This window comes from Pseudonaja textilis, chromosome 4 (assembly GCF_049901715.1).
Source record: "Pseudonaja textilis isolate UNSWEBS1 chromosome 4, rPseTex1.2, whole genome shotgun sequence".
Lineage (NCBI taxonomy): Eukaryota > Metazoa > Chordata > Lepidosauria > Squamata > Elapidae > Pseudonaja > Pseudonaja textilis.
The window spans coordinates 15,434,671-15,461,728 of NC_141993.1; the positions used below are offsets into that span (position 1 = coordinate 15,434,671).

General features: G+C 40.9%; 1 protein-coding gene across 1 annotated transcript in view; it reads left to right on the plus strand.

The window, feature by feature from the left end:
* The first annotated feature begins 7,530 nt into the window (after positions 1-7,530).
* The window catches only part of STOX1 (storkhead box 1), a 37,877-nt gene continuing 18,349 nt past the window's right edge, over positions 7,531-27,058 (plus strand). The window contains exon 1 of the mRNA XM_026713507.2: positions 7,531-8,154. Coding sequence (XP_026569292.1) covers positions 7,794-8,154 — 361 coding nt within the window. The 5' untranslated portion in view covers positions 7,531-7,793. The remainder of the gene's footprint in view (positions 8,155-27,058) is intronic.

Below are 27,058 nucleotides of genomic sequence, written 5' to 3' on the forward strand. Positions count from 1 at the left end.
CTTGACTGCATTAAATTCTTGTAAATTCTAATCCTTTTCTAGAATGACATACCAAAATTTCTGTTTGCTACAGACTTGCAAACCTTTTAGATCAAACACTGTTGGGGTGCTAAGTGATTCTCATCACTTACTTTGATGCTCGCTAAAATACTTTCTCTACAGTAGATACTTTCTATACATTTCAATGTATGCTATTTAAGTACTTTTAAATTAACTAAATATAATGCAGCTCTTTCTATTCTCTCAGATACATTGCTTAGTTAGGCAAATTTTCCTGTTTCTCACTTTCTGTCTTCAATATCAACCATCATGTCATCTTTTGTGTTTGCTTCTTTTAATGGAAGTCTAATGAGGTTTGTCAGGCATTCTAGTTAACACCTGGAATCCATTACATCTAGTCTTTTCCTTCATATAATGATAATGGAATATTTATGGATTATTACTTTGTTTTTATAAGTAGTTCAAAGCAGTGAACCTATCTAATGCGTCATCCTATTTACCCTCTAAAGACAACCCCAGTGAGGTAAGTTGGACTGAGGGAGTGATTGGCCCAAGGTTCCCAGCTGGTTTTCATGGCTAAGGTAGGACTAGAAGTCACAAGCTTTCTACCCTTAACTAGACCAAACAGGCTCTTTTGTTGTGGTTTTAGCTTGTTAGTCTGATTAAATCTATTTAGTTTAAGCTGCAATTTTGCGGGGGGAAGAGTTATGAACTGAGTTTTGTCAGGAACCAGCTCCTGGTTTTGCTGATTGAATTGTACTTTTTCATATTGCTCACAGGTTATTATCCATTTTGGTGATATTTATCTGGTCATGGGCAGAATAGTCCCTTGGATTGGTGTAAGAAAGTATTTCCTATAAATATATTTTGGGGGGCAGAATTTTGTGACTAAATTAGCGGACTAGCAAGATAGTATGCTTGGACTTCCTTAAGGCATTTGACAAAGAGACCACAACCTACTTTTTGGTAAGCTAGAAAATGTGAGATAGGCAACATCGCCACAAATGGATTTGTAACTGGCTACCATGTTTACTCATTAATGGAATTACATATACGTGGAAGGAAATAAGCAGTGGGATACCCCAAGGTTCAGTTTTAGGCTCAGTACTCTTCAACATCTTCATAAATGATTTAGATGAAGGAACAGAAGGGTAATCAAATTTGCAGACAACACTAAACTGGCAGGAATAGCCAACACCCCAGATGGATCTTGACAAGACTTGAACGCTGGGCCCTATCCAACAAAATGAAATTCAATGTACAGAAAAGTAAGGTCTTACACTTGGGCAAGAAAAAGCAAATGTACAATGGGTCAAAAGTAGTAACTGTGAGAGGGATCTTAGAGTCTTCGTGGAAGATAAACCCTAGCCAGAAGTGCATGGCAGCAATCAAAAAAGCCAATGCAATCTTTGGTTGCATAAACAGGTATAGACTCAAGATGATGTTAAGTATTAGTACTGGTTTATAAAACTTAGTAAGACCACACATGAAATTGGTCATCACTTTGTAAGAAAGATGTTGAGACTCTAGAAAGAGAAGAGCAACTAAGATGATTAAAGACTTGGAGATTAAAACAGGAAGAATGGTTACGGGAGAGTCCAGTGAAAAGAAGGACCAGGAGGGACATGATAGCAGTCTTCCAATATCTAAGGGGCTGCCACAAAGAGGGCGCGGGGATGTCAACTTATTTTCCAAAGCATCAGAAGGCAAGACAAGAAACAATGGGTGGAAACTAACCTAGAAAAGGAGAAGGAGAAACTTCCTAACAGTGAGAATAACTAACTACTGGAATGACCTGCCTTTTAGAAGTTGTGGGTGCTCCATCACTGGAGGTTTTTAAGAAAAGACTGGACCGCCACTTGTCTGAAATTGCAGGGTCTTCTTGCTTGATCAGAGGGCTAGATTAGTAGACCTCCGAAGTTCCTTCTAACTTTGTTATAAGACAAGGTCAAATTTTGCTGTTATTTTTTTTTTTAAAAATAAATTTTATTAATTATACAATTAAAACAAACCAACTACACACACACAAATGAAAGAAAAGAAGGCAAAGAAAATAGAAAAAATAGAAAACAATTAAAAACATTCTCATCTTCAACAGTTTGTAAGATCTTTTTTTTTTATAACCCTTAATTTATGCCATATACACACACCTAATCTTTACATATATCTGTATATCACTGCTATGGGTTTGTCCTATCCTCTTTTGCCTTATAATGTAAAATCTATCTTTGGTCAATCCATTTGTACCAGCAGTTCCAGCTATTGTAGTATATTGAGGTGTACTTAGGTCTACTTAGTTTGTCCATTTCTGCACAACTTGAGATTTTTTGAATGATCATTTCCTCTGATGGAACCTGAGGCTGCTTCCAACATTGGGCAAAGGCTAATCTGGCCGCTGTCAGAATGTGTATTATTATATATTTCGCTTTTTCTGATATTTGTTTGTCAAAGATCCCTAACAAAAAGGACACTGGTTTGTATTCGATCTGCTCTTTTGTCATTTCTTCCAGCCAAATTTTAATTTTCTGCCAGTATTTTTGAGCTTCTGTATAGGACCACCACATATGGAAAAAAGTTCCTTCTTTTTTTTTTTGCATTTCCAGCAATTCGGATTCATATTGGGGTGCATCTTCACTAACCTCGAAGGGGGAAGGTGCCATCTATAAAACATTTTATAGGCATTTTCTTTATATGCTACCGATTTTGTAATCTTATTGTTTCTACCCCGGACCTTTTCCCATTCTATTAAGGTGATGCTACGTCCTACATTCCTACTCCAGACAATCGTGTTCCCTTTTACAATTTATTCTTCTAGTTCGACTTCTAATAAATAATTATAAAATTTTGTTATATTTTTTTGCCTGATCCTAATAAAATTTTGTCTAATTGCTGGGGTTTGTTGTTGATTCCGAATTCTTTCTTGTCCTGTTGGTATCTACTTTGAATTTGAAGGTATGCCCACTGATCAATTTTTTGTCTTCTTGCCTCGATTTCAAATTTCCTTGTGTATCCAATAGATCCTTATATTTAATCATTTTAGTGATGTACAGATTATTTGGGTGGATCATCGCCTCCATTGTTGAAATCCAAATTGGTACTTTTATATAGTATTTTTTCCGTATTTTCTTCCAATTAGTTAATAATGAGTCTCTGATTAGATGTCTGTGGAAGTATTTTTGACTAGTTTTCCCTACATCCCATAAAAAAGCATGCCACCCACTCTGCAAATCATGGCCATCTAAAAATAATATTCTCTTGTTAGTTAAATTCACCCATTCCTTCAATCATACTAAAGAGCAGCAATATAATACAACCCCCAATTTGGTAGTGCCAGTCCTCCCCTGCTCTTCATATCCTGCATTGCCTTTAAATTTATTCTAGGTTTTTTTCCTTGCCAAATAAATTTTACAGTTATTTTGTTGAGTTCTTCAAAAAAAAAATTGTGTAATTTAACTGGGATCGTCTGAAATAGGTATAGAAATTTTGGAAGAATATTCATTTTAATGGCAGCGATCCTGCCTAATAATGAAAGTTGCCGCTTACCCCATGATTCTAAATCCTTCTTTACCTGTTGCATCAATTTATCATAGTTATTTTCCTTGAGTGTCTTACAATGTGCTGTCAACCATATTCCTAAGTATTTAACTTTCTTTGTCACTTGTATTTCCATAACTTCTTCTAACTCTATTTTCTGTTACATTTTTAGTCATTAATTTAGTTTTCTTCCTATTAATTTTGAGTCCTGCTACTGCTCCATATTGTTCTAATTCATTCATCAATTTTTGTCCTCTTTCTATTGGTTCCTCAATAAAAAAAATCATATCGTCCGCAAACGCTTGCAACTTATATTCTTCTTTCTTAACCTTTAATTCTTCTATATCTGGGTTCTGTCTAATTCGCATTAATAATGCTTTTAGTGATAATATGAAGAGCAGGGGTGAGAGTGGGCAGCCCTGTCTGACTCCTTTTTCTATTTTTATTAGGCGGGTATATTATTAAAATATTGGCTTGTTGTGTATCATAAATAGTTGTTATAATATTTTCAAATGTGGTGCCTAGATTCATATTATAATTTTTTTGGATTAAAAATTGCCAATTTAAATTGTCAAAGGCCTTCTCTGCGTCTAAAAACATAAGTGCAATTTGTTTTTCGGGGTGAGCTTCATAAAATTCTAAGACATCTAATACTGTTCTTAAATTGTTCCTGATTTGTCTGGTTGGGAGAAATCCATTTTGGTCTTCATGTATATGCGCGTTTAGCATTCTTTTTAATCTGCTTGCTATAATAGAAGTAAATATTTTGTAGTCGGTGTTTAACAGTGATATCGGACTATAATTGTTTATATATCGGGGATCCGAATCCTCCTTTGGGATCAGTGAAATCAATGCCCCCCTCCATGAGTCTGGCATCCTGGCTGCCAATAAAGCATCATTAAAAACTTCTACCCTAAGAGGTCCAATTTGTTCTGCAATTGCTTTGTACAGCTCCCCTGGAATCCCATCTGGGCCCGCGGTTTTGTTGTTTTTCTGGTTCTCTATTGCTGATTTCAATTCCAACCAAGTAATGTCTTTGTTTAATAGTTCTACCATTTCTTCCCCAATTGCTTTATCCTTCACTTCATCTAAATAGTTTCTTATTTGCTGTTATTTCAGGTGCTAGGTTGGCAAGGTAGATTGGCAGAAATCGCATCACAATGCAAGCCCCGCCCCTTTGGTGTCAATGTCACAGGCGTCTACCAAAGGGATGAAGTTTGTATTGCCAGCCTGCTTATGTCAGCTTTTTTTTTTTCAGACATAGCCACATCCCATAGACCAGTGTTTCTCAACCTTGGCCACTTGAAGATGTGTGGACTTCGAACCCCCAGATTTCCCCAGCCACTTTTCACAGGTTGAGAAATGCTATGTAGACCCACTGCTTTCAGAGCACGCAAGAGAGAGAGAGAGAGAGAGAGAGAGAGAGAGAGATCTCAGATCTTGCAATTTTGCATTTTAAACTAAATATTACTGGCAAAACTGCAGCAGTAACATTAATCGTGGTTTTGATGCTCTGTTGCTTTCTGTTTCTACTTTAGTACATAATGATAAAGTAGGCATCCGAGTCCAACTGTAACCCCAAAAGAATTTTTGTTTGTGTGGGTTATATTTATTATCATTCACCATATTAAAATTTAAAATTGCTGCATTCCCAGAATAATTGTTTGGCTGAATTTGGTTGAAAAGCCTACTTTATTATCATGTAAAAATAACAATATTAAACCATTAAATATTAACATAAAATATCTAAATTGAAAAAAAAACCCTGCAATTTTAACAAATAAAAACAATGAAGATAGTATAATTGTTTTAAAATTTTTGTGAGTATCTTCAATAGCCGGCAAATAATTTTGAGTTTAAGGGCCACCAAGGAGGTCTTGGTCCAGGAACCTCCAGCATCCTAAGACCACTTTTAAGAGCAGCATTTTATGAGCAATTTTATATACAGTTCAAAGAGCCCATGGCAGAAGCAGCAACAGCAAGACTGAAAGTCAGCCTGTAGCTTCCATGACATCCTATCATGATCTTTTTGGTCCTATCCCTGGACAACCCTGAGTCACAAAGAGTTGTTGGAGAGATCCCAAAGAATTGAAGAGACAATTTGCTGAAATAGTATATAGGCGGCCCTTGACTTACAATCATTTGTTTGGTGATCGTTCCAAGTTACAATGACCCTGAAAAAAGTGTCTTACAATGGGTCCTTGCCAGAGGTGGTATTCAGCAGGTATCTGACCAGTTCTGGAGAACCGGTAGTGGAAATTTTGTGTAGTTCGGAGAACCGGCAAATACCACCTCTGACTGGAGATTTTACAGTATCCTTCCCCTGCCACGCCCACCAAGCCACGCCCACAGAACGGGTAGTAAAAAAAAATTGAATCCCACCACTGGTCCTTGCACATATAACTATAACAGCATCCCATGGTCATGTGATCAAAATTCAGGCACTTGATAAACGGGCATGTATTTACAATGGTTGCAGGGCCCTGGGATCATGGGATGACTGTTTGTGACCTTCTCAGACGGCTTCTAACAAGCAAATCAGTGGGGGAAAGCAGATTTGTTTAAGGGTTGTGTGAGTCACTTAAAACGACAACGCTTCGCTTAACAACCATAGCACAATACTCTTAACAACTGCTTTGTTTAGCAACAAAAATTCTGATCCCAAAGTACCTGCAGATATGCTTCCGTCTACAATTGCCCTATTCCTGGTGGGGGAGGGCAGCAATAAAGAGTAGGATAGAGTAGGAATTGGAATAGAGTTCCCTGTTTATAAATACAAATACTTTACTCACCCCCCTTTCCCACCCCCGTTTCTACTCAGAGATGTTTCACCCTTCTGACCTTTTCTGCAGATCATCTTGAGTTTTCCAGAACTGCTTTTTATTCTGCCAGCAACTTTTTCACACCTTTAAGAACAGGGGTCCCCAAATTTGGACACTAAGATCTGTGGACTTCAACTCCCAGAATTCTGGGAGTTGAAGTCCACAAGTCTTAAAGTTGCCAAGTTTGGGGACCTCCGTTTAATAGAGAATAGAATAGAATAGAATAGAATAGAAATAAAATAGAAATAGAATAGAACAAAATAGACATAGACTAGACTAGACTAGAATAGGGCTTCTTTATTGGCCAAGTGTGATTGGACACACAAGGAATTTGTCTTGGTGCAAATACTCTCAGTGTACATAAAAAGAAAAGATTCATTCATCAAGAATCAAGAATAATCAGGTACAACACTTAATAATCCTCATAGGGTACAATAAGCAATCAAATCATACTAGGAAGCAGTCAGTATAGATCGTAAGGATACAAGTGACAAAGTTACAGTCATACAGTCACAGATGGAAGGGGATGGGTGATAAGGAGTGATGAGGTTAATAGTAATAGTGCAGACTTTGTAATAGTTGGACAGTGTTGAGGGAATTATTTAGCAGAGTGATGGCATTCGGGAAAAAAACTGTCCTTGTGTCTAGTTGTTCTGGTGTGCAGTGCCCTATAGCGTCATTTTGAGGGAAGGAGTTGAAACAGTTTATGTCCGGGATGTGAGGGGTCTGTAAATATTTCCACAGTCCTCTTTTTGACTCGTGCAGGATACATTTAAGAGAGTCTGATGGTTGATCAACGGGCAGATGCCCCTCTTCCGCCTCTGAAACTAATTGAAAATCTGCGCGCATTCCCTAGAAGGGTAATTCTCCTTCCCTTCGTCATAACTGAGTGCAAAATTACCCCGATTACCGGCGAGCAACGTAGCTTTCCAAGAGAGACGCCGAAGTCCTTTCGACTAAAGGCGAACCGCTCCATTCGATTTTCAGGCGAGGCAAACTTTTTGTTCAGTCGGGCGCGCTCCCCGACCGCAGCCCTATTGTATTCCGATCGGCGGGGAACCTCGTTCCCCACCAGCCCAGGACTCGGTCCAGATGAGGGTCCGACGGAAGAAGCTTCGGCGGGGCCTGGGCCGCCCGAGGGGCTGCGTGAGCCCCGCGGGGTCCAATGGGCGCGCCTTGCAGACCAGAGCGCAGCGCACTGCAGCGCGCGGGGCCAGCCTGCCCTCCCCACCCCTCCGCTTCCTCCAGGTGCTTCGGAGGGCGAGGGTGGGGGGGAAACGAGGCGAGCGAGAAATTCTGGCTCCGGGGCCGCTGCCCCTCGCTTGGAGCCCGGCCAGCTTTATCCCCGCCCCTTGCCAGGAACAACTCGGTTCCCTTGGTAGCGGCGGCGGCGGCGGCGGCGCTGACGGGCACAACGCGCCCCGCCGCCGCCTCAGCATGTCGCCCTCGCCGCTTCCCCGCCGCTCCGTGCAGCTGGCGCCCAGCTCGCTCGCTCTCGTCCTGCGTCGCCGCCCGCAGGGGCCCCGGGAAGCGGCCAGGGCTGAGGCGGAGGCTGAGGCGGACTGCTGCGAGGACGAGGCGCGCGGCGCGGCCGTCTTCCAGGCGTTCCGGCGCGCCAACGCCGCCTGCTACTGGAACGCCGGGCTGGCGCGCGCCGTGGGGCGGGTGCGGCTGCAGGGCTGGTTGCGGGGCGGCGTGCTGCTCTTGCAAGGCCCCCCGGCGCCCCTGCAGCTCCTCCGCGACGCCTGGCTCCGCAGGGCGCTGCGGGCCCCCAAGGGCTTCCTCATCCGAGCCGTAGGTGAGTGAGCCGCCCGAGAGGAGCCGCCGCCGCCTCGCTGCCCTCTCCTGCGCCCCTTCAGACTCCCCCCGCGGGGCTCTTGGGGGCACCCGGGTTCCACCGCGCTTCCCCTGCCCTGCCTTCGTGTGGAGCCCCCCTCCCTCCCTCCCCGGGGCTCTTTTCTTTAAAGCCCCCAAAACGCACCTCCCATCCTAAGGACGCGCGCCTTTTGCTTTTGAACCGGCGCAGGCGAGTAGCGGCTTTGGGTGCTTTCAGAGGGCAAGGGGGATTGCTGAAGAGCCGGCCCGGGCCAGGCGCTGCTGCCCCTTGGGGGTCTGGGAGGGAGGCTTCCCCCTGAGTCAGGGGCTCGGAGGTTTTTCGTTGAGTTTCAAAACTCAGGTGAGGTTTACAAGTACACCTGTGTGTGGTGGCACGCCTTCTTCCCCCCCCTAAATGCTAAGATGAGCAGGAAGGGAGAGGATGCCTTTGGGTTGGAATAACACTTAAGGACCGCTAACTTTTGTGAGGCATGAAGATCGGTTCGGGTAATATAGAATTAACCATATAACCACTTTGCATTTCGAGGGTTAGCAACCAAGGATGGTCAAAAGGTAAGCTATAGAACTGACAGCAATTGTATGTAATTATAAAGGCAGATAGATTATAGGATAGTAATCTATCTGATTGATAACCGAGGGAGGCACACATCTGGGTGTGAAATAAATCACAACACTTAGGTTCACCATTGTACTAACTTGTGAGTTGCTTATGGCATCAGGCACAATTGCCTGATTTATCACAAAGATGGGTTCTCGTAACACTAATTCAGAGGTAACAGGTTACACTTCACAACCATGTCTGAATCCTCCCCTTTTAAAAAAACGATATTGCTAATGTTTCACGCATTGATTTTCGGCCCGTAAGGAAAAAAAACATCAAAAGCAACCGCCAACCTATCATTGTAAAAACAAAACTGTAACTTTGTCGCTTGTGTCCTTACGATTTATATGGACTGTTTCCTAGTATGATTTGATTGCTTATTGTACCCTATGACTATCATTAAGTATTATTAAGTATTGTACCTGATGATTCTTGACTCTTGACAAATGTATCTTTTCTTTTATGTACACTGAGAGCATTTGCACCAAGACAAATTCCTTGTGTGTCCAATCACACTTGGCCAATAAAAGAATTCTAATTCTAATTCAAATGGGATATAAAACCAACAGAAAAAAATAAGCCAGCATTAAAAGTTTACGTGAAGTAAAACCTGGATTCCTGCTGAAATGGCAGTCGTGTCCCTATGCATGGAGTTCTGGGGAAGCCATTTCAGAGATAGGCCTGTCCCCGTCCCCCCCACCCTCTGTTCTTATACAAAAGGGTTGTTGTGGCAAAAGAACCAAATATGGAGACAGTTCTGAAAATCTCAAGGCCTGCGTTGCCTTGGTTGAACATTCCCTAACATGTTAACCTCTCCAGGATGTATCCTCTCTATAGAGGCGGGTGGTAGCATGTGTTTACATCCAGGGTAGTCTAGAATAATGGTTCTCAAATCCACCGGCCTGTTTTACCTCAGCAGATTTCTAGGGACTGAGTTCAGTACTCAGTTTCTTGTTCATGCCTGGCCGGTACTTGAAGTCCTGGGAGTGAGACACATGCAAGAATGGTTTACTGCTACCTGTACACAGTTCAGAAGACAAAATCACAAGCTGCTGCTTGCACTTGATCATAATGGGGCTGGAAGGGATCCCAAGGTTTTTCTATTCCAGGGGTCTCCAACTTCAATTCTGGGAGTTGAAGTCCACAAGTCTTAAAGTTGCCAAGGTTGGGAGACCCCTGTTCTAGTCCAACCCGCTGCTTAAGGATAATGATCTCTAACTGGTGTGAGATTATTCTTGTTCTCGTTCTTACTACTTTATAGCTTTTTGTTTGGTAAAAGAAAAATCTATCGAGTTCACGTTGTATGAATCCTTGTGTCAGGAGTGTTGTGTCTTACAGAAAATAGCTATAGGGAGATCAGAGCTTCAACAGAAATGGCAGCCAGGCCAATAGGAAACTTTGAAGACCTTTTGGAATCCTTTGGGTTCTCTAATTGGCCAAGGACAAAACATTTTAATGGGCACTTTGCCCTTGGGGATTGTTCTGACTCAGGCTTCGTCAAACTTAATAAAACACAAACTGAATTTAAAAGTAAAACCTATTTAATGCGATGCTGGGAATTACTTACATTCCAAGCCAAAACTAATTATACCCAGTTCCTCCAGATAAGAGCATGCTTTTCAGTGCTGTAGAATGCTTGCCAACAAACAGACATCCAATTAAGGCTTTAACATAACCCAACTCCAAAACCCAGAAAAAACCCGACCAGAATACAGAGGTTCACGAAGGACTCAAAAATTACTGAACTGCCTTGCTTCCTGCAAAGCTCTTCATCATTGAGGTCTGACTTTTATCCCTTATGGTAGGGGCCATCACCTCCCAGCCTTACTCCCGAGTCGCCCCTTCTGCTTCAACTGCTCTCGCACATGCGCAGTGGGAACAGGCTCCCCGGGGTCCTCTGCTTCGCTGCTGCCAGACTCCCAAAACTCTGAAGGCAGCACCCCACTCTCATGGTCCTGGCTCCATCCCTGCATCGGACGCAGGACCCTTATTTGAGCCCTCGCCAGACTCCCTGACTGGTTCCCTTTCGTCTTCACTGTCCAATACTGCTGCCATCTGCACCGGTTACCGGCAAACCACAACCAAGATGTTAGTCACTGCCAATACAAAATTGACTAGGAAGTTAATTCCATATGCATTTAGCAAGAATCAGGGTCAACCTGGCATTGTCATAATGCATACATAGCATTAAAAACAAAATTAGAGTATTTTGTTTTCTGGGATATTACTGGGGAAATGCTACCCAGTCAAGTATCTCTAGAACTAGAGGACTGGTAAAACTGATAATTTTTCAGAAGTTCAGACCAGGCTCAAGAATTAACTTTGTGTATTCCATGTATATGCGATCTGGGAAAATAGGTTTGATTTAAGGAATGATAAGCCAACGCTCTGAAATTCTTTTTTTTTTTTTTTGCCTTTGACTGTGCAACATTGGACATCCCTGCCTGTATCGGCTGAATTGGCAAGAGGAAGGAGTGGAGTGGTCTTTACTAATGAAACAAGTGAATAATTGAATTTCCGTACAGCACACTTGTTGACAATGTCAGCAGCAATATATGAGCTATGCAGAATGAAGCTGGACTCATAACATTTTGCGGTCATGAGTTCATGTTGATTAGAATTAGCAGATGGCTTGCAGCCATTATATAGAAACTATTAAACATTAGTCCAAGAGAGCCTTCCCAGCCTTCTTCCAGAATTCCTCAGGCAGCCGGTGCAAAATGTAGGGGAGATCTTTAGAGTGGTGGTTGCGCAGTCAGGAATGATGATGACACACACTCTTACCAGGGAAGTGGTTGGTCTGTGTTTAATAGCATTGAAGCTGGATACAAGCTCATAAATTGAGACCTAAATGCAGATAAGATAAGATTCTCCTAATCAGAGAAAAAACGGGCTCTGGAATAGGATGTCAGTTGTTATAGGTGAGAGAAAACTTTTCACAAAGACTTGGGTTTGTACTCTTAAGTGGTTCTGGGTTCAATTTTGCATCTGGAGCAGGGGTCCCCAAACTTGGTAACTTTAAGACTTGCGGACTTCAACTCCCAGAATTCTCCAGCCAGCATAGTTGAAGAGTTCTCATAGTTGGGAATTGAAGTCCGCAAGTCTTAAAGTTGCCAAGTTTGGAGACCTCTGATCCAGAGACTTGGGTAGGAACTTTTGTCACAAATGTATTTGTTGGCTTAAAGACTGGTGTCATTAACAATGTCAGCTCTTCATGAAATCAGACTGGGATGGATGGTTCTTCAAGAACCTTCAGAAGTTGCACTTCGGCCCACCGGTCAGCTGAACCAGTAGTAAAAAAAACAGCTACCTGTTAAGCCGAACCGATATTACTTTTTCAAACAATCAGCTATGCCAGGATCCCCCTTGCTGTCTTACTGCTTTGCAGTAAGGAGGCTTCCCTGAGGCCCAAGAGGCAAAACAACGACCACCACCAGAGCGTGGGGTGCTGCACAAAAAAAGAAGCCACGCCCACCCAGTCACATGGCCACACCCACCTAGCCACGCCCACAGAACCGGTAGTAAAAATATTTGCATCCAACCCCTGGTAGAAAGGTGTTGATGTAAATTTTACTTAAATTATTATAATTATACTTAGACTTCTCTTCATCAAAAGCAATGCCTATGTCCCAAAGATGAATAGTTGTCTCTTTCATTTATTAGATAATCTTTCTCTCTTATAATGTTTCGTTACTTTTTCTTTTAAAGGATTCTAAAGTTGTGCAGTATTCTTTTTAATGGATTGGTAGCTTCTAGGGCTAGGACACATGCAGGACAGGTAGTCCTCGACTTACAACCGTTCATTTAGTGACTTTTCAAAGGCAATGAAAAAAGTGACTTATGGCCATTTTTCACACTTATGACCATTGCAGCATCCCGATGGTCATGTGATCAAAATTCAGGTACTCAGCGACTGATTCCTATTTGTGACAGTTGCAGTGTCCGAGGGTCATTTGATCACCTTTTGCGACCTTTTTGACAAGCAAAGTCAGCGGGGAAGCCAGATGAACTTAACCACCGTGTTACTAGCTTAGCCGCAGTTCTTCGCTTCACAAGTGTACAAGAAAGGTCGTAAAATGGAGCAAAACTCACTTAACAAATGTTTCTCTTAGCATAAATATTGGGCTCAATTGTGGTCATAAATCAAGGACAACCTGTAGTGAGGGCATAAACTTTGAAGAAATGGTCCATCCATTCTGGAGGCACAGGCTGATGAACATCTATGATCATGCAATTATGCGCCATGGATGAGGAGGTGCAGAAAAGACAGCAGGATTTTCGTATTGTTTGGGGTGGAAGCTAAGTGGGATCTGATTTTGGAGCTTCTGATAATCTCTTGCTGCTGTTCATTAAAAAAGAGGAAAGTCTCTTTAATTGAAGTAAATTATCTCCTCCGGAGATGCCTAATGACCTTAGATAAATAACCATCTGTTTTTTTTTCTGAAAAAAAAAGAAAAGAAAAATATACCCGCAAATAAAATTAGAATCTCAATTACATTAACTATGTCAGCAGTCTGTGTTGCTTTAATAAATGATAAGTTCTGTATAATTCTCAATCTTAAACCCAGGCTCTTAACCATTTAAAATTGTATATTTTTTACTTCAGTTGGTAAAGCTTGATCTACTTCAGATTACAAAATGGGGGGCTTATGCATTTTTGTAAGACCTACATTTGAGTAAAAGTGTAAGAAACTTGATTCCGCAGAAGTGAAAGCCAAATGCCAAATTCTTTTGATAAGTACAAACAAAAACTCTTTCCTTGATCCTGCAACTGGATCCACAAGGGAGGTCTCATTACATGTATGGCTGCCAAGAGATACAATTCATGCTGTTTATTGGTCAGGAAGAATTTCTTGCAAGAAGTCAAGTGGTTTCCAATTAAGTTCTGGGGATCTGATTTTAAAAAAATGGATTGCAAGATATTCGTTATGGAACTTTTCAGAGGAGGGAAGCTGAAAATTCACACTTTTGAGATCTGTTTAGTTATGAGATGCAATCCTTAAATGCTGTAATTTAAAATGGCCATATCTTTTTGGTTGGCCTCAGATCTTAATAGTCTCCAGGTGTATTTGGGTTATAAGAGTAGAATTCTGACTCAATTGGAGAGCATCAGGTTAGGAAGTTTGTTTTATGTCATTGTAGCTGAATAGATTTTGGTACTAGGGCAGGGGTGTCAAACTCGTGACCCGTGGGCCAGATCAGGGGTACGATTAAAATTTCTTAACCGGTTCTGTGAGTGTGGCCTAATTTGTGGGTGTGGCTTGGTGGACATGTAACTGGGTGGGTGTGGCTTGCGGACTGGGCATGGCTTGGTGGTCATGTGACTGGTGGGCATGGCTTGTAGGTAAGTATTATAAATACTTATGTAAATATTGATATATTTTTTTGTTATAAAAATAGAGCAACTTTTACCCAAAAGCAGGAAGAGCAGGCAGGCAGATTGAGTTGCTCACGGAATCACCGATTCACTTAAAGATCTATCTATCTGCAATTGGCTACCTAAGTCTGCATCACGCACTGGCCATGCCCATCCCCTTTAGCGAGGGGGAAAAAGTTACAATATGTCACGTGATGACAATATGTTGTCGTGAGGTTGACACCCCCTATAGTAGGGTTTATGTGATTCCTTCGTGTGAAACCATAAGTGGAAAAAAACCCTTCATTGTTTGAGGATTATTTCCCTTGATCTTGTTTCTTGCTTGAGATGAGAATTTTGAAGAATTGTCACATGGAATTTGGTGGAATCCCAGGTCGATAAGCCTACTAAACAATTCTTAGGAAAAGTGCCATGTTGAGAGAACAAACTAAATCAGGATGCTTTAGTACTGATACTAAATCTGTTTGTGACTGTCCAGATGAACTCAAGTACCTATCAACTGCAGCCAACATGGCAGCAATAAGTGATGATGGGATATATCAGACATGATTTCATTGAGGGATGCATCAGAGTTGTGTTTGACCTTGGGGGCTGGGGTGGGTGTGGCCGGCTCATCATCACTTGTGTCGGGGGCACCTGTGGTGGCCCAAGCGCTCTGCCAGCGAAAACAGGCTCCCGAGCTCCATGTTCGGCTGCCACAGCCTCCTGCAACCCTCTGCCAGTGAAAATGGAGCTCGGGAGCCCGTTCTGGCTGGCAGAAGCACCGTGGGCCGGTCCTTTGCTGTTTCCAGGATGGCCCCTCAGGCCAGATCTAAGTACCCCTCAGGCCGGATCTGGTCCCCAGGCCTTGAGTTTGACACCCCCGGAATACATGATCAGAGGATTGGCCTCCTACCAGGAGAATAAGAGATGGATCTTGCCTTTGCCTGCATTCTTCCATCTAAAATGCTTATATGAAGCACTTTTTTATCTTAGTGAAATTATGTCTGGTCTCAGAAACTCCCACTTAGGATAATGAAAATGATTTTTTTTGTGGGGGAGGGGAGCATCTGCAAGGAAGCTGCAGCCCCAACTGGGCATTCAGTTGCTTCTTTCAAAATGTTTGATGGCAAAGGGACTATATATTTGATTGTACATGTACTAACTGCAGCCAGAATTGTATTTACACAACAGTGGAAGTATGATGAGATCCTGACAGATGAGAGTGTAATTAAGAAAATATTAGAATGTGCAGAAATGGATAGACTAATGCTTATTATTAAGGACAAAGAAAAAACAGAATAATTTTTGATATGGGACCTATTTTATCAATGGTTAGATAATAATAACAGAAGTTAGAAATATGGGGACATAAAAAGGATAAACGTTAAAATGGTGATTTGTTAAAGTAGACAAGTTAAATATTATTGTTATTATACTATTAATGTTATTGTGATGAATACTATTGCAAACATTTTGATCATGATTGCCTAAAAACAATTGTACCCAGATAACACATTGTTTGATGGAAATTGAATTTTTATATGTTATACAAATAAAATAAATAAAACATTAAATAAAACATTAAAAATATTTGATGGCAGATCTAATTCTGCATTTTAGTTCTCTTTGAAGGGGAGTGAAGTATATCGATTAAAAACTGATTGAGAATAAAGGTAGAAGAGAAGAAGTATTTGTGGAGACCCATAGATGCTATTTCCCCAAAAGGACATTCTTGGTTTTTTTCTTTGAAGATTTTTTGCTTTTCATCCAAGAAGCTTATTCAGTTGTAACTGACTGGTGGGGAATGGAAGGAAGCCTCTTAGATAAGAAGCAAAATGTTTTCAAAGAAAAAAACACAAAGTCCAATTGCTTTTTTGGAAAAAAAAGTATCTTTGGGATAATTATAGCCTGGATGACTGAGAATTTCCATAAACTGTGGAGATGCAACACTGGCAATTGGTTCACTTTGTGTGCAGATTAAACAGCCTCCAGGTTGCCATTTATTTGCATTGTAACAAGAAGCACAACGTTGTTCGGTGCCTCGGTGGTGCAATGGTTAGAGTGCAGTACTGCAGGCTAATTCTGCTAACCATCAGCTGCCTGCAATTTGGCAGATCGAATCTCATCAGGCTCAAGGTTGACTCAGCCTTCCATCCTTCCGAGGTGGGTAAAATGAGGACCCAGATTGTTGGGAGCAATAGGCTGACTCACTAAAAACTGCTCAGAGAGGGCTGTAAAGCACTATTAAGCAGTATAGAAGTCTAAGTGCTATTACTATTGCTATTCTGACCCTAGCATTTGTGCCTAGCTAAAAGTCCCAGTAAAAGCCATCCATATCAATTTGCATTTGCCATTGTCAAAGATTTCTTGTGTCCAAGGTCATCTGAGCAGCCACCAAGATCAATATTTATTTTTTTTGCCAGTGTAGCTCAACTATTTCCATTTTTAAGTCTACTTTTATTTAAATGTATCTCACCCAAAAAAAATCTATGGTGACCAGTGGTGAGGACTGGTGAGCTTGCTGCAGCTCATGAAAGTAACAGAATAACAAAGTTGGAAGAGCCCTTGGGTGGTTTTCTAGTCTTAAGCTTCTGCTCAAGCATGGAATTCTATACCATTTCAGAGAAATGGCTGTCCAATCTCTTCTTAAAAACCTTCAGGGTTAGAGCACCCACAACTTCTTGAGACAAACTGATCCATTTGTTAATTTTCTGTCAGGAAATTTCTCCTTAGTTGTACATTGGATTCCCCTTCGATAAGCTTCCATTCATTGCTTCTTGTCCTGCCTTTTGGTGCTTTGGAGAATAGCTTGACACACCCACACACACCCCGTTCTTTGTGGTAGCCCCCTAGATCAGGGGTTGCCAACCTTTTGGACCTCAGGGACCACCAAACTCATAATTTTAAATCCCGCAGACCAGAGCCCTGGGAAAATCCCCAAAATAGTCTGCAGGACAATTCCCCACCCCGTTTTCCTACCAATCGATCATTCTTTATTGGGATGACAGGATACCATCTCCAGCTCCGTTCTAAGGGAGAGAGAGAGAGAGAGAGAGAGAGAGAGAGAGACTTTTGGCTTCATGCAAGGTTAGCAGCAGAAGCAGCAAAAGTCTTTCTTTCTCTCCCCCAAACTTCGCCAGAAATGAGTCTTTGTGAGTCTTGTCACACTGGCACAGCCTCTTGGAGCAGGATGCCTTGCAGGGTCACAAAGACTCATTTCTGGCGAAGTTTGGGGGAGAGAAAGAAAGACTTTTGCTGCTTTCCTTGAGTGCAGCCAAAAGCAGCAGAAGAAAAAAGCTGAAAGAAGCAGTTCGGTGGCCAGGCCAGGCGCGTGGGGTGATTGGGGCAAGTTCCCCCTCTCCGCTCTTTCTCCCTTCCCCTCACTACCTCATGTTATTCGCAATGCAAGTGATGCAGGCCATGTGGGTGGCACAGCCTTGTGTTCCTGCATAGACTGATTAATCGCTTTGGGGGGGTGCTTTGGGGGTGCTATTTCTCTGCCGACCACCAAAATTTTCTTGCGGACCACCAGTGGTCCCTGGCCCACTGGTTGGCAACCACTGCCTTAGATATTGAAGGATTGCTATCATGTCACTCCCAATCATTCTTTTCATTAAACTACTTCTTTTTATTAAACTAGGTATACCCAACCGTTCTTCATATGTTTTAATCTCCACCTCCCTAAATCATCTTTGTTGCTGTTCTCTGCACTCTTTGTAGACAGTCTTTTAATAAAAAAATTATCCTCAGAAAAGGTGTTATCAGACTCCTTTTGCCTAATCATTTGATGGTGTGCCTTGTGAATGCAACAGTTTTTCTTTGGGACTTCTAGTTTGACTCATGACAGATAGTTTGGCTAGAACAGTAATTTAGCAATTGCTGAGAAATTTATACTCAAACAGAGTTCTCACCAATGCTTTAATAAGATGGGAAGCTAAGAAGAATAAATGACACTTTTATCTTGGTTAATCTTGCTTAACTTGCTTCCTGAGACAAAAACGGGATTCAGGTGCTTGAGGCATGGCAAAAAAAAAGCACAAAGCAGTCACCTGAGTAACTTAGTAACACACTTGAATTATTTGTGTGTCCTTCTAAAGTTACTGCCGGAGAGATACACACAGTGAAAAAAAGCTGTTTCCTCTTCAGAATGGGCAAATGTTTGTGTGCCACTTGAGTGAGCAGTGCAAAACAGTTTTATCATTCAAGAAAGAGTTTCTAAGATCATGGTTTTGTTTACATCAGATAAATATTTTTACTCTTGAGTTGTCTGCTCGATGTAACAAAACATTTCCTTCTAATGGACAATCTCCTAAATAGCTAATGCCTTAGTAGATGGTGGCCTGAAAAATATACAATAAAAGATTTGTTTCTTTGCCATATGTTCTATTAATTAAGTTGGTGTTAGTTCTATATCCTGCCTTTTTTTCGGGAACTTAAGACAGCATGCAACCTCCATTTTGCTCCCATATCAATCTGGAAACAATCTGGCTGGGAGAAAGTGGCTCATTCAAGGTCACCCAGTGACCTTTCTTGGTGGGGGAGGAGGTGGACTTAAACTTAGCTCTCCTTTTCTCTATCCAACACCTTTGCCACCATCCCATTTTAGAATATTTCTTACAGGCAGCTCCATAATCCGTTACAATTAGCTTAAAGAACTCCTGATGGCTTTCTCAAAATAACTTAGAAAAGAGGAATCTGCTTTGTATTACAATGATTGATGAGCTCAGATCTCTTTAGACCTGGCAAGAAACCTTGGGATGGCCAAGCTCCAACATCTGAGGCCCACACTCTGGGTGGAAAGATGCTTTGTATGGAGAAGTTTGGCTGGTCTTGCAAGATCCTTTGAATTGAGATCACGCCTGTGTTAAACCTTACATTATCAGTTCTTATTTCCTGCCCCCAAAGAATGGGCAGATTAACCTTTCCATATTCTTTATCCACAATAAGAAGAGCCTTCCGACCTGAAGGAGATTTTGTACAGGGACTGAAATACGCACAACATGCATACAAGAGAGGGAACAATCTGTTCTCTGGAAAGGAAAGCAGGATGCAGATTAAATAAGCATTCCCATAATTAAGCTACATGATGATGATTTCTATGTTTGAATCTACAGAACTGAGGGGTATACTACTACTGCCACAAAATGTCTGAATTTACAAGGAGATAATTATTAGCAGTTGCAGAGGAAATGTTTTAATAATAACAGAATTATAAGAGAAAAGAAAGCCCACTGTTGTTCTTTAGTGAGAGTTCAAGAGTGTTTCCAGATGTTAGCCTGTACCCACCCCTGCCCGGTTTTATTCTTGGTATCCTCCTCTTGAGCTGATATTAAACATGCAATGTAATGTTCTCAGGAGGAAGGTATGTGACTGCAACAGAACACGAGTTTTTATTACTTCTCCTGTTCAAACAGGACTACAGAGAACTGCACACTTCAGAGTGGATTGTTTCCAAAAATGAAAAGGAACAATGCAGTATGGTTCATCAAAGTGAAGATTATTCTGGCGGGAGTTTTAATTTCAACTTCTTATGGGCTTGGCTCCTAAACTGCACAGAAAGTCCTCAACTTATGACCAGTCACTTAGTGACTGTTTCAAGTTATGATGGACTTACCTGGGGGATACCCACCACCTGTATCTGACGTTCCCACAGTTGCACCCTTGATCACACAACCACAGTTTGAGCACTCGGTATTGGCTGCATTTTTGCAGCCAAAATGCATCCATAGCAAACCATTGATTTCGCTCAATAATCTCAGCACTTGCTTAATGACCATGGCAAAAAGGTCGTAAAATTGGATTGATCATGTGACCATCTTGCTTTGTGACCTTCATGACCATTATGGTCATAACTCAAGGATTAATTGTATGAAATGGCACATAGCCAAGAATCTTACTCACCGGTTTCTTTAGGGTTCCCTTGCATCGTATGAATTCCTATTATGGAATAAAACAGGTCCATTTTGAGAATCATATGACCTTTTTGTGACTTTACCTTGTAAATTGTTTCCTTATGTTTGCTGAGCTCAGAATAAAATGGTTTCCGTTTGAAATGGCGGCTCTCCTTCCCCCACCTGGAAACCCTCTTAAAGGGAGGAGCAAAGCCTGTGTTGTTACCTTTATCTGAGCTTCCTGTCTACCACCTTCTAAGCCTCAAGCACGAATTGTTGAACCCACACAATTCTTTCCCCCTCTTGATCTTAGTTATTCCACCATATCCTTTTCTAGGTATTTCAAATTGACTTTTTAAATGTTGGTCTCTATATTACTGCATGAGGCATTTCGGCTTTATGTTTCTTCTGAGTTCACAATCTCTTTCAACTAGGAGTAATTTGAAAGACATCCACGTTTTCCTGAAATCTCTTGCACACTCTCCAGATTTTATATATTTTCTGAGTCCTTTGGGTCTTCTCCCCTAAGATGACCTGGGATTCATCCTAGGACTAATGGTTTCCTCATTCTGCCTGTATCGAAATTATGATTTGCTTTTTCTAAACTAAGAGTCTCATCACAGGTGCCAGAGTACCCCAAATCAGTCTGAGTTAGTGATGAATGCATTCACGACTCTTGTTGGGTCTCTCTATTTGCGTCTAAACCATGACATAAACATTACCTTGGCAACTTACTTCTGTTCACTAGAGGTGAAAGTGTGCTGTCCAAAGTGCATAAAAAAGCTTTGTCACTCATATCCTCAGACCTAAGTGACCAGTTGGGACCAGAGACAATAGGTGTAGGATAAAGTTTGGCAATGGAGCCAGCAAAGGTTAATTGGTGTAGTCTTTTATTGACTCAAAAGTGGTTGGAGAGCACTATATCTTCAACAGTGAGGAAATAACCTAAGATACAGAGCATGGAGAGTTGGTTTAAGGTTAATTATGGCACTGATACATACATTTTTGCCCGCAATGTTGTCTTTGCCTCACCCCAAACTATGAGTGAGACAGGCTTCAATTGTGCTTAGCTGTACTGGTCTTAATCTTTTCTTCCATTCCAAAATTCACCAAGGGCAACTTCAGGATATACAGTATAAAACCAGTTAGGCCTTCATATAGTAAAGAAAAAAACATATTTAATTATATTAACAGCAGCTCGAATTGTATTTGCTCAAAATTGGAAAAATGAAAAGGTTCCAATGGAGGAGGAGGTGATTAAGAAAATATTGGAATGTGCAGAAATGAGAAGATTAACATTGGCAATCAGAGAACAAGAAGAAATGGAGTATTATATGATATGGGACTTATTTTATAAATGGTTGGAAAATAAAGTAAGGAATTAAATTATATTGTTATGATATATAATGTTGAATAGGTTGTAATATGAATGTAAACTTAGTAAGAAATGTATACAAAAAATCAATATGTGCACAAGATATATGTACCCAGTTGACACACTGTATAACTGAAAAATGGATTTGGTTTTTAAAATAAAAATAAAAAACCCTTTTAAAAAAAAAAACAGTTAGTCAGGCCTTGTTGCCCATTCACTTGGAGAGGAGCTGTGTCAAGCCCCTGGTGGAGACAGACTCTGAGGAAGAGGAGGAACAGGCAACAGGGAGTGGGAGTGTGGCTCCAGAGGTGGTGGAGGAGGCTGGGGAAAGGCAGAGGAGGATCCAGGCCCATCCCCTATCCATCCTAGGGCATGCAGGGAGGAGAGGATCAGGGAAAAACAAGGTCTACTTAGGAGGAGATTACCATGATCCTCCTTGTGGCTTGCAGGTGGGAGCTATGCATATGAGTTTGCAACTGCGCAGTCAGAATTGCTGGAGTCAAAGTTTAGTGTTTACTTTGAAAGAGGTTTATCTTTGCTGGCGTTCTTCCCATGGACTCTCCTCCCTTATTTTCCTGGAATGTATGATTAATTATCTTGGCTTGCTTCGAAACTCTCGTCAACGTGGTTTGTTTTGGTTTTCTTTTTGCCTCATTATTTACTTTTGTGACTTTAAACTGTGCCTAATAAAACAGTGAACTTAAGTTGAAGGCCTTACCAGACTTTAATGTATGTTTTGGGTTTTGGGTTATTTTGAGAGACTATGTGTCATCACAAGCTGTGTGACTGCAGTCACTTGAAACAGGTAATAATAGCAGGATAGGGAATGGCAATGGGTGGAACAAATTTCTTGCTGCTATATTTTTGAGTTGACTCAATGATGCAGATATCGCCAGTGTGTTGGGCTGGAATGGGGCTGATTCAAGTTCAGATCTTGATGTAGCCAAGAAGATTATTGCTCATCCCACTAATATCTTCTTTAAGCTCTGCAAGATTGTTGTGATCTTGCATCTTGAGCTCCTTGAAATAGGAGTAAATATATTTAAATTGGCAGTAAACATAATGTACTGTATGTACACTATACATGGATGGGTCTTCAAGACCACAAGTCTTAAAGTTGCCAAGTTTGGAGAGTTCTGTTCTAGGAGTATAGTTATTTCTGCACATTTTGTGCCATTTCATGCTTCCCTGATGTAACAAAAAAAAACAGTGTCTGGTCTACAGCTGATAAATCTCTTTTTGATTCCAGTTACTTATAGAGATATTAAGTCTAAACTACTTTAATTAATATAGGGATGTGGAAACATACTGAATTTCATTGCAGACTGGAGGTATACTTTTACTGAAGTTAGGTTGTATGATAGAGATCTGGACATCAAAATAGTCAAACCAAATTCTTCTGAGACCCCATAAAATTTATTGGAACCATATTAAACCCTGAGATCCTGTTACTAATGGGAAGAACCATGAAATGTGGGATTTGACATAGAAAGTTGAAAGAAGTGCAGGATTATACTTTGCTTTCAGCCTGTAAGAGCGTTTGGGCCGAAGGGATGGAAAGTAAGCTTTCAGTTGACATAATATGGAACATTGAACGTGGTGGCTGGGGTGCAAAAGAGCAGCAAACCTTGCAATCTTCAGGTGAAAGTCAGCCAGGAGCAGGCTGGAAATAATTTTAGCCCAAGGACTTCAATTGCTACAGATGAACGGAATTTTTAAAGGCAAAAAAGTGAACATTGTTATTAAATACACAATTAGAAAATAATTGTACATTTAATTTCAGTGAAATGGAAATGAATATCGATATTAAGTGTTTATTCTTCCTTATCCAGATCCTTATTCTATTCAAAGTTGAAATGTGAGCCTCACATATTCTGATAAAGAAATTAAGGCGGATTTCTTTTAATATTTTGGGGGGTTATTGGTGACTCTTCATTAAACCTCCTCTTGAATAATATATTCAGTAGTTTAGATGTTTGAATTGTCACTTTGCTCATTAACTCTACATATCAAGATACCTCAAAATATCTTTTAACTGCAAAGTATCCCTTCTCTGTCCAACGTTCATTGTGTTTGGACAAGGCCTTTCTCGTGACCCCCATGTCACAGATCATTGACATACAGTTCATTTAATGACCATTCGAAATTACAATAGCATTGAAAAAAGTTACTTATGACCATTTTTCACACTTGCGACTGTTGCAGCATCCCCATGGTCATGTGATCAAAATTCAGATGCTTGGCAGCTGACTCCTATTTATGACGGTTGCAGTGTCCTGGGTCATATGATCATCTTTTGCAACTTTCTGACAAGTGAAGTCAATGGGGAAGCCAGATTTGCTTAACAATGGTGTTATTAACTTAAAAGCAGTGACTCACTTAACAACTGTGGCAAGAAAGGTTGTAACGTGGGGCAAAATTCATTGAACAACTGTCTCACTTAACAACAGAACTTTTGGGATTAGTTGTGCTCAGGAGTTCAAACCTGACTGGCTCACGGTTGACTCAGCTTTCCATCTTTCTGAGCAGGGGTGGTATTCTACGGGTTCGGACCGGTTTGGGGGAAATCGGATGTTAAAGTTACAGCTGGTTCGCTGAACTGGTATTTCAACCAACCGGCTGCCCCCGTCCCTCCCCTCCCAGGAGTCTCCACGGGGCCCATTTTCGATGGAGTCAGGGTCCGCGCGGAGGCTCGGGAAAAACGGGCCTTCTGGAAGTTTGGAAATGGACCTGTTTCCGGCATCCAGAGGGCCTCCAGAGCCCAGGGGAGGCCGTTTTCGCCCTCCCAGAGGCCTGGGAGAGGCCTCTGGACCCTTCAGAGGGTGAAAAATGGCCTCCCTCGGGCTCTGGAATTCCACCGGAAGCCGGAAACAGCTAGTTCCAGTAGGCCCCACCCACCATGGCCCCACCCACCATGGCCCCACCCACCATGGCCCCACCCACCCAGCAACTGGGATTTTTCAATCCCACCCCCTGTTTCTGAGATCAGTAAAATGAAGATCCAGGTTGTTGTGGGCAATATGCCGACTCTTGTAAACTACCGAGAGAAGGCTGTAAAGCACTATGGGGAAGTACATCAGTTTATTGCTATAAGACAGGGTCGGTTTAAAAAAATATAACAAATATATAAATCAAAAGGCAAACTATTATATAAAGAACCGGGAATGGGGTAGGTTGAAAGTCCATTAGAGACCAGAGAAGGCGTGTTTCTAATAAGAGTAAAAACCTTGGAGTATTGGCTCCTGCCAACTAGGATGTCAAAGGGGCGACTGGAATTGAGGTGCCTTGCTCTACTCTGTGCAGCTTATAAAAACAGAAAGAAACACGGCTGAAGGGGGTATTGCCAGAGAGTGTGATAAGGGTAGATTAAAGGAGCAGGGCTGACTAAAAGATCTCTTTACCAGTGACTCATCTGCTTCTACACGTACACAGAACTTCTGTAACTAATTCCATTGTTGGTATAGCCCATTGTTCTTCATGGAAGGCCCACCTTTCTGGAGGAGAAGGCCAGGAGCATGGCAACAGAAAAGCTTCATTGCACTCACATTTACCCGTAGCTCTCAGCCTCTTTTCCAGGACCTTTTTTTACATGGTCTGGAGTGAAATGGGTTTTGTTAATGACTGGTTAAGAATTAACCCCTTTTTAATTCTTGAGGGCCTTGAAATTAAGCTTTGATCAAACAAGAAACCAGAAGCTTAATGGATGCAAGCTTGAACTTGTAAGAGGTGCTTGTTCTGAATTGTTTAGTATAGGTTATATTTGTAGCCTTTTTTTTCTCTCTGCCAATAAATAATGGAACTAGTGATGTTCTGGAGTGAATTTGAATATCCGATGAAATTTGCCTGTAGTCACTTGACAAGTTTTGCAGTTAAAAAGTAAATAAAAACCTTTGATGAGATGGAGCAAGTAAATGAAGGAAAATGTATATATCCCGGATTTTGATGTCTTGGTTTTTTCCTGTTTACTTGTATCTGATTCTTGGAGACTGCTTGATCAGATCCCTGATTTTTTTTTTTTTTTGCAAAACTTTTCATTATTGCTTTTAGAATATTGCTTCCTTTCTAGGACAGAGAAAGTAGATTCCCCAAGATCACCCAGCTGACTTTGTTCCCAAGGTGGGAGTAGAACTCAACCGTCTCCCAGTTTCTAGCCTGATGCCTTCACCACTATACCGAACTGGGTCTTTTGTATATAATTGGAAAAATCATTTTGTTCTATTCAACAGAGAATTGATATTTTTATAAAGAAAATATCTCAGCTTGGGCTCAACACCAAACCATTTGTAAATCTTGCCTTAGCTGTTTCTTTATCAAATACCTTTAACCCAACTGAATAAACCTGAAGTTTATATTCCTTTGAGGTTCGTCTTCCATGTTTTTTATTCCATCAGGCCATTGAGCACAGGTTTGAAAATGGAAGGACTAAAGTTCACATTTTTGTCATCATTTTTTTTTCATAATGGTGCTTTTCTACATTCCTCCATGGTTTTAAATCTACATATTTATTTGTCTATCATTTCAATTCTCTCTCCCTCCTTTCCTCCCCCAGCTGTCTTTTGCTATCATTTCTTCCGTTCTCTCTTTCCAGAGTTTAATGATAACCATGGGGGGGCGGGGAATCCTTGGATGTTAGGGTTAGATTTATTTATTTTTTGGTCAAAACATAGGCACCTTTTTCAGCCATAATATGCATTTTCTGTTAACACTGAAAGCTCTTTCATTAGATTCAGAGCTAATAACCATCTGAATGGGTGAGTTCCAAGGAATAATAGTGCTTTAGGTTGGACTGGGTAGTGCAAAAACATGGAGGAGGAAGAAAACTTCAAACCATTTCTATGCTTTTACCGAAACAACTTCATGAGAATGTCTGCAGCCACTGCAAAGTAGAGTTTGGCTTGATAGTTTTCCTTTCCTTTCCTAACAGTGGCCAGCCAGGTGCCTCAGGAAAATTCAAAAGCAAAAGAAAGTAGATAAAATTTACCTAACCTTCTTTTCTTTCCACCATGTGCCGTCATCTTTCAGTATTTCCTTAGCACTTACATAGCAAGTTATTTTAATTAATATGACTGTATCCGGAATTCTGTGAACCAAATCAAGCAGACTAAAACCAAACAAAATTGTAGTTAGTGATAGGGATTTGTTTTCAAGAAGATGCAGCCATATATACAGTGATCCTGTGGTTTTCTTTAAATAAAAAAAAGAAATTCTACAGAAATTTGTTGGATCTAATTTGGTTCCTATCATATATTCATAAACTCAATCAAAAACTCCTAATTCAAACTCTGCTCAGATTCAATTCCAGTTTATCTGCTGTCACACATGATAAATAATGTTATAACGTTTAATGTGATATAAGATGCATGCTTTAAAAAAAATGAACACTTTAGTTTTACATTTTACTCAGTTGCCTTGAGGATCATTCTTTGGTGAATGGCTGAGGTATAAATTCATTAAATAGATCAGTAAATGAAAAGTGTGGTGAGAGATGTTCGTTCAGAATTTAAGTTATTCAATTATTGTAATAATGCCCAATACTGTCAAGTGTAACTAAGACCAGGAAATTTTTAAAAAAATATTAAAAACAAAATAATTTTTAGCTGAAGTTATAACAAAGGGCCAACTATGTTTGATACTTTGATC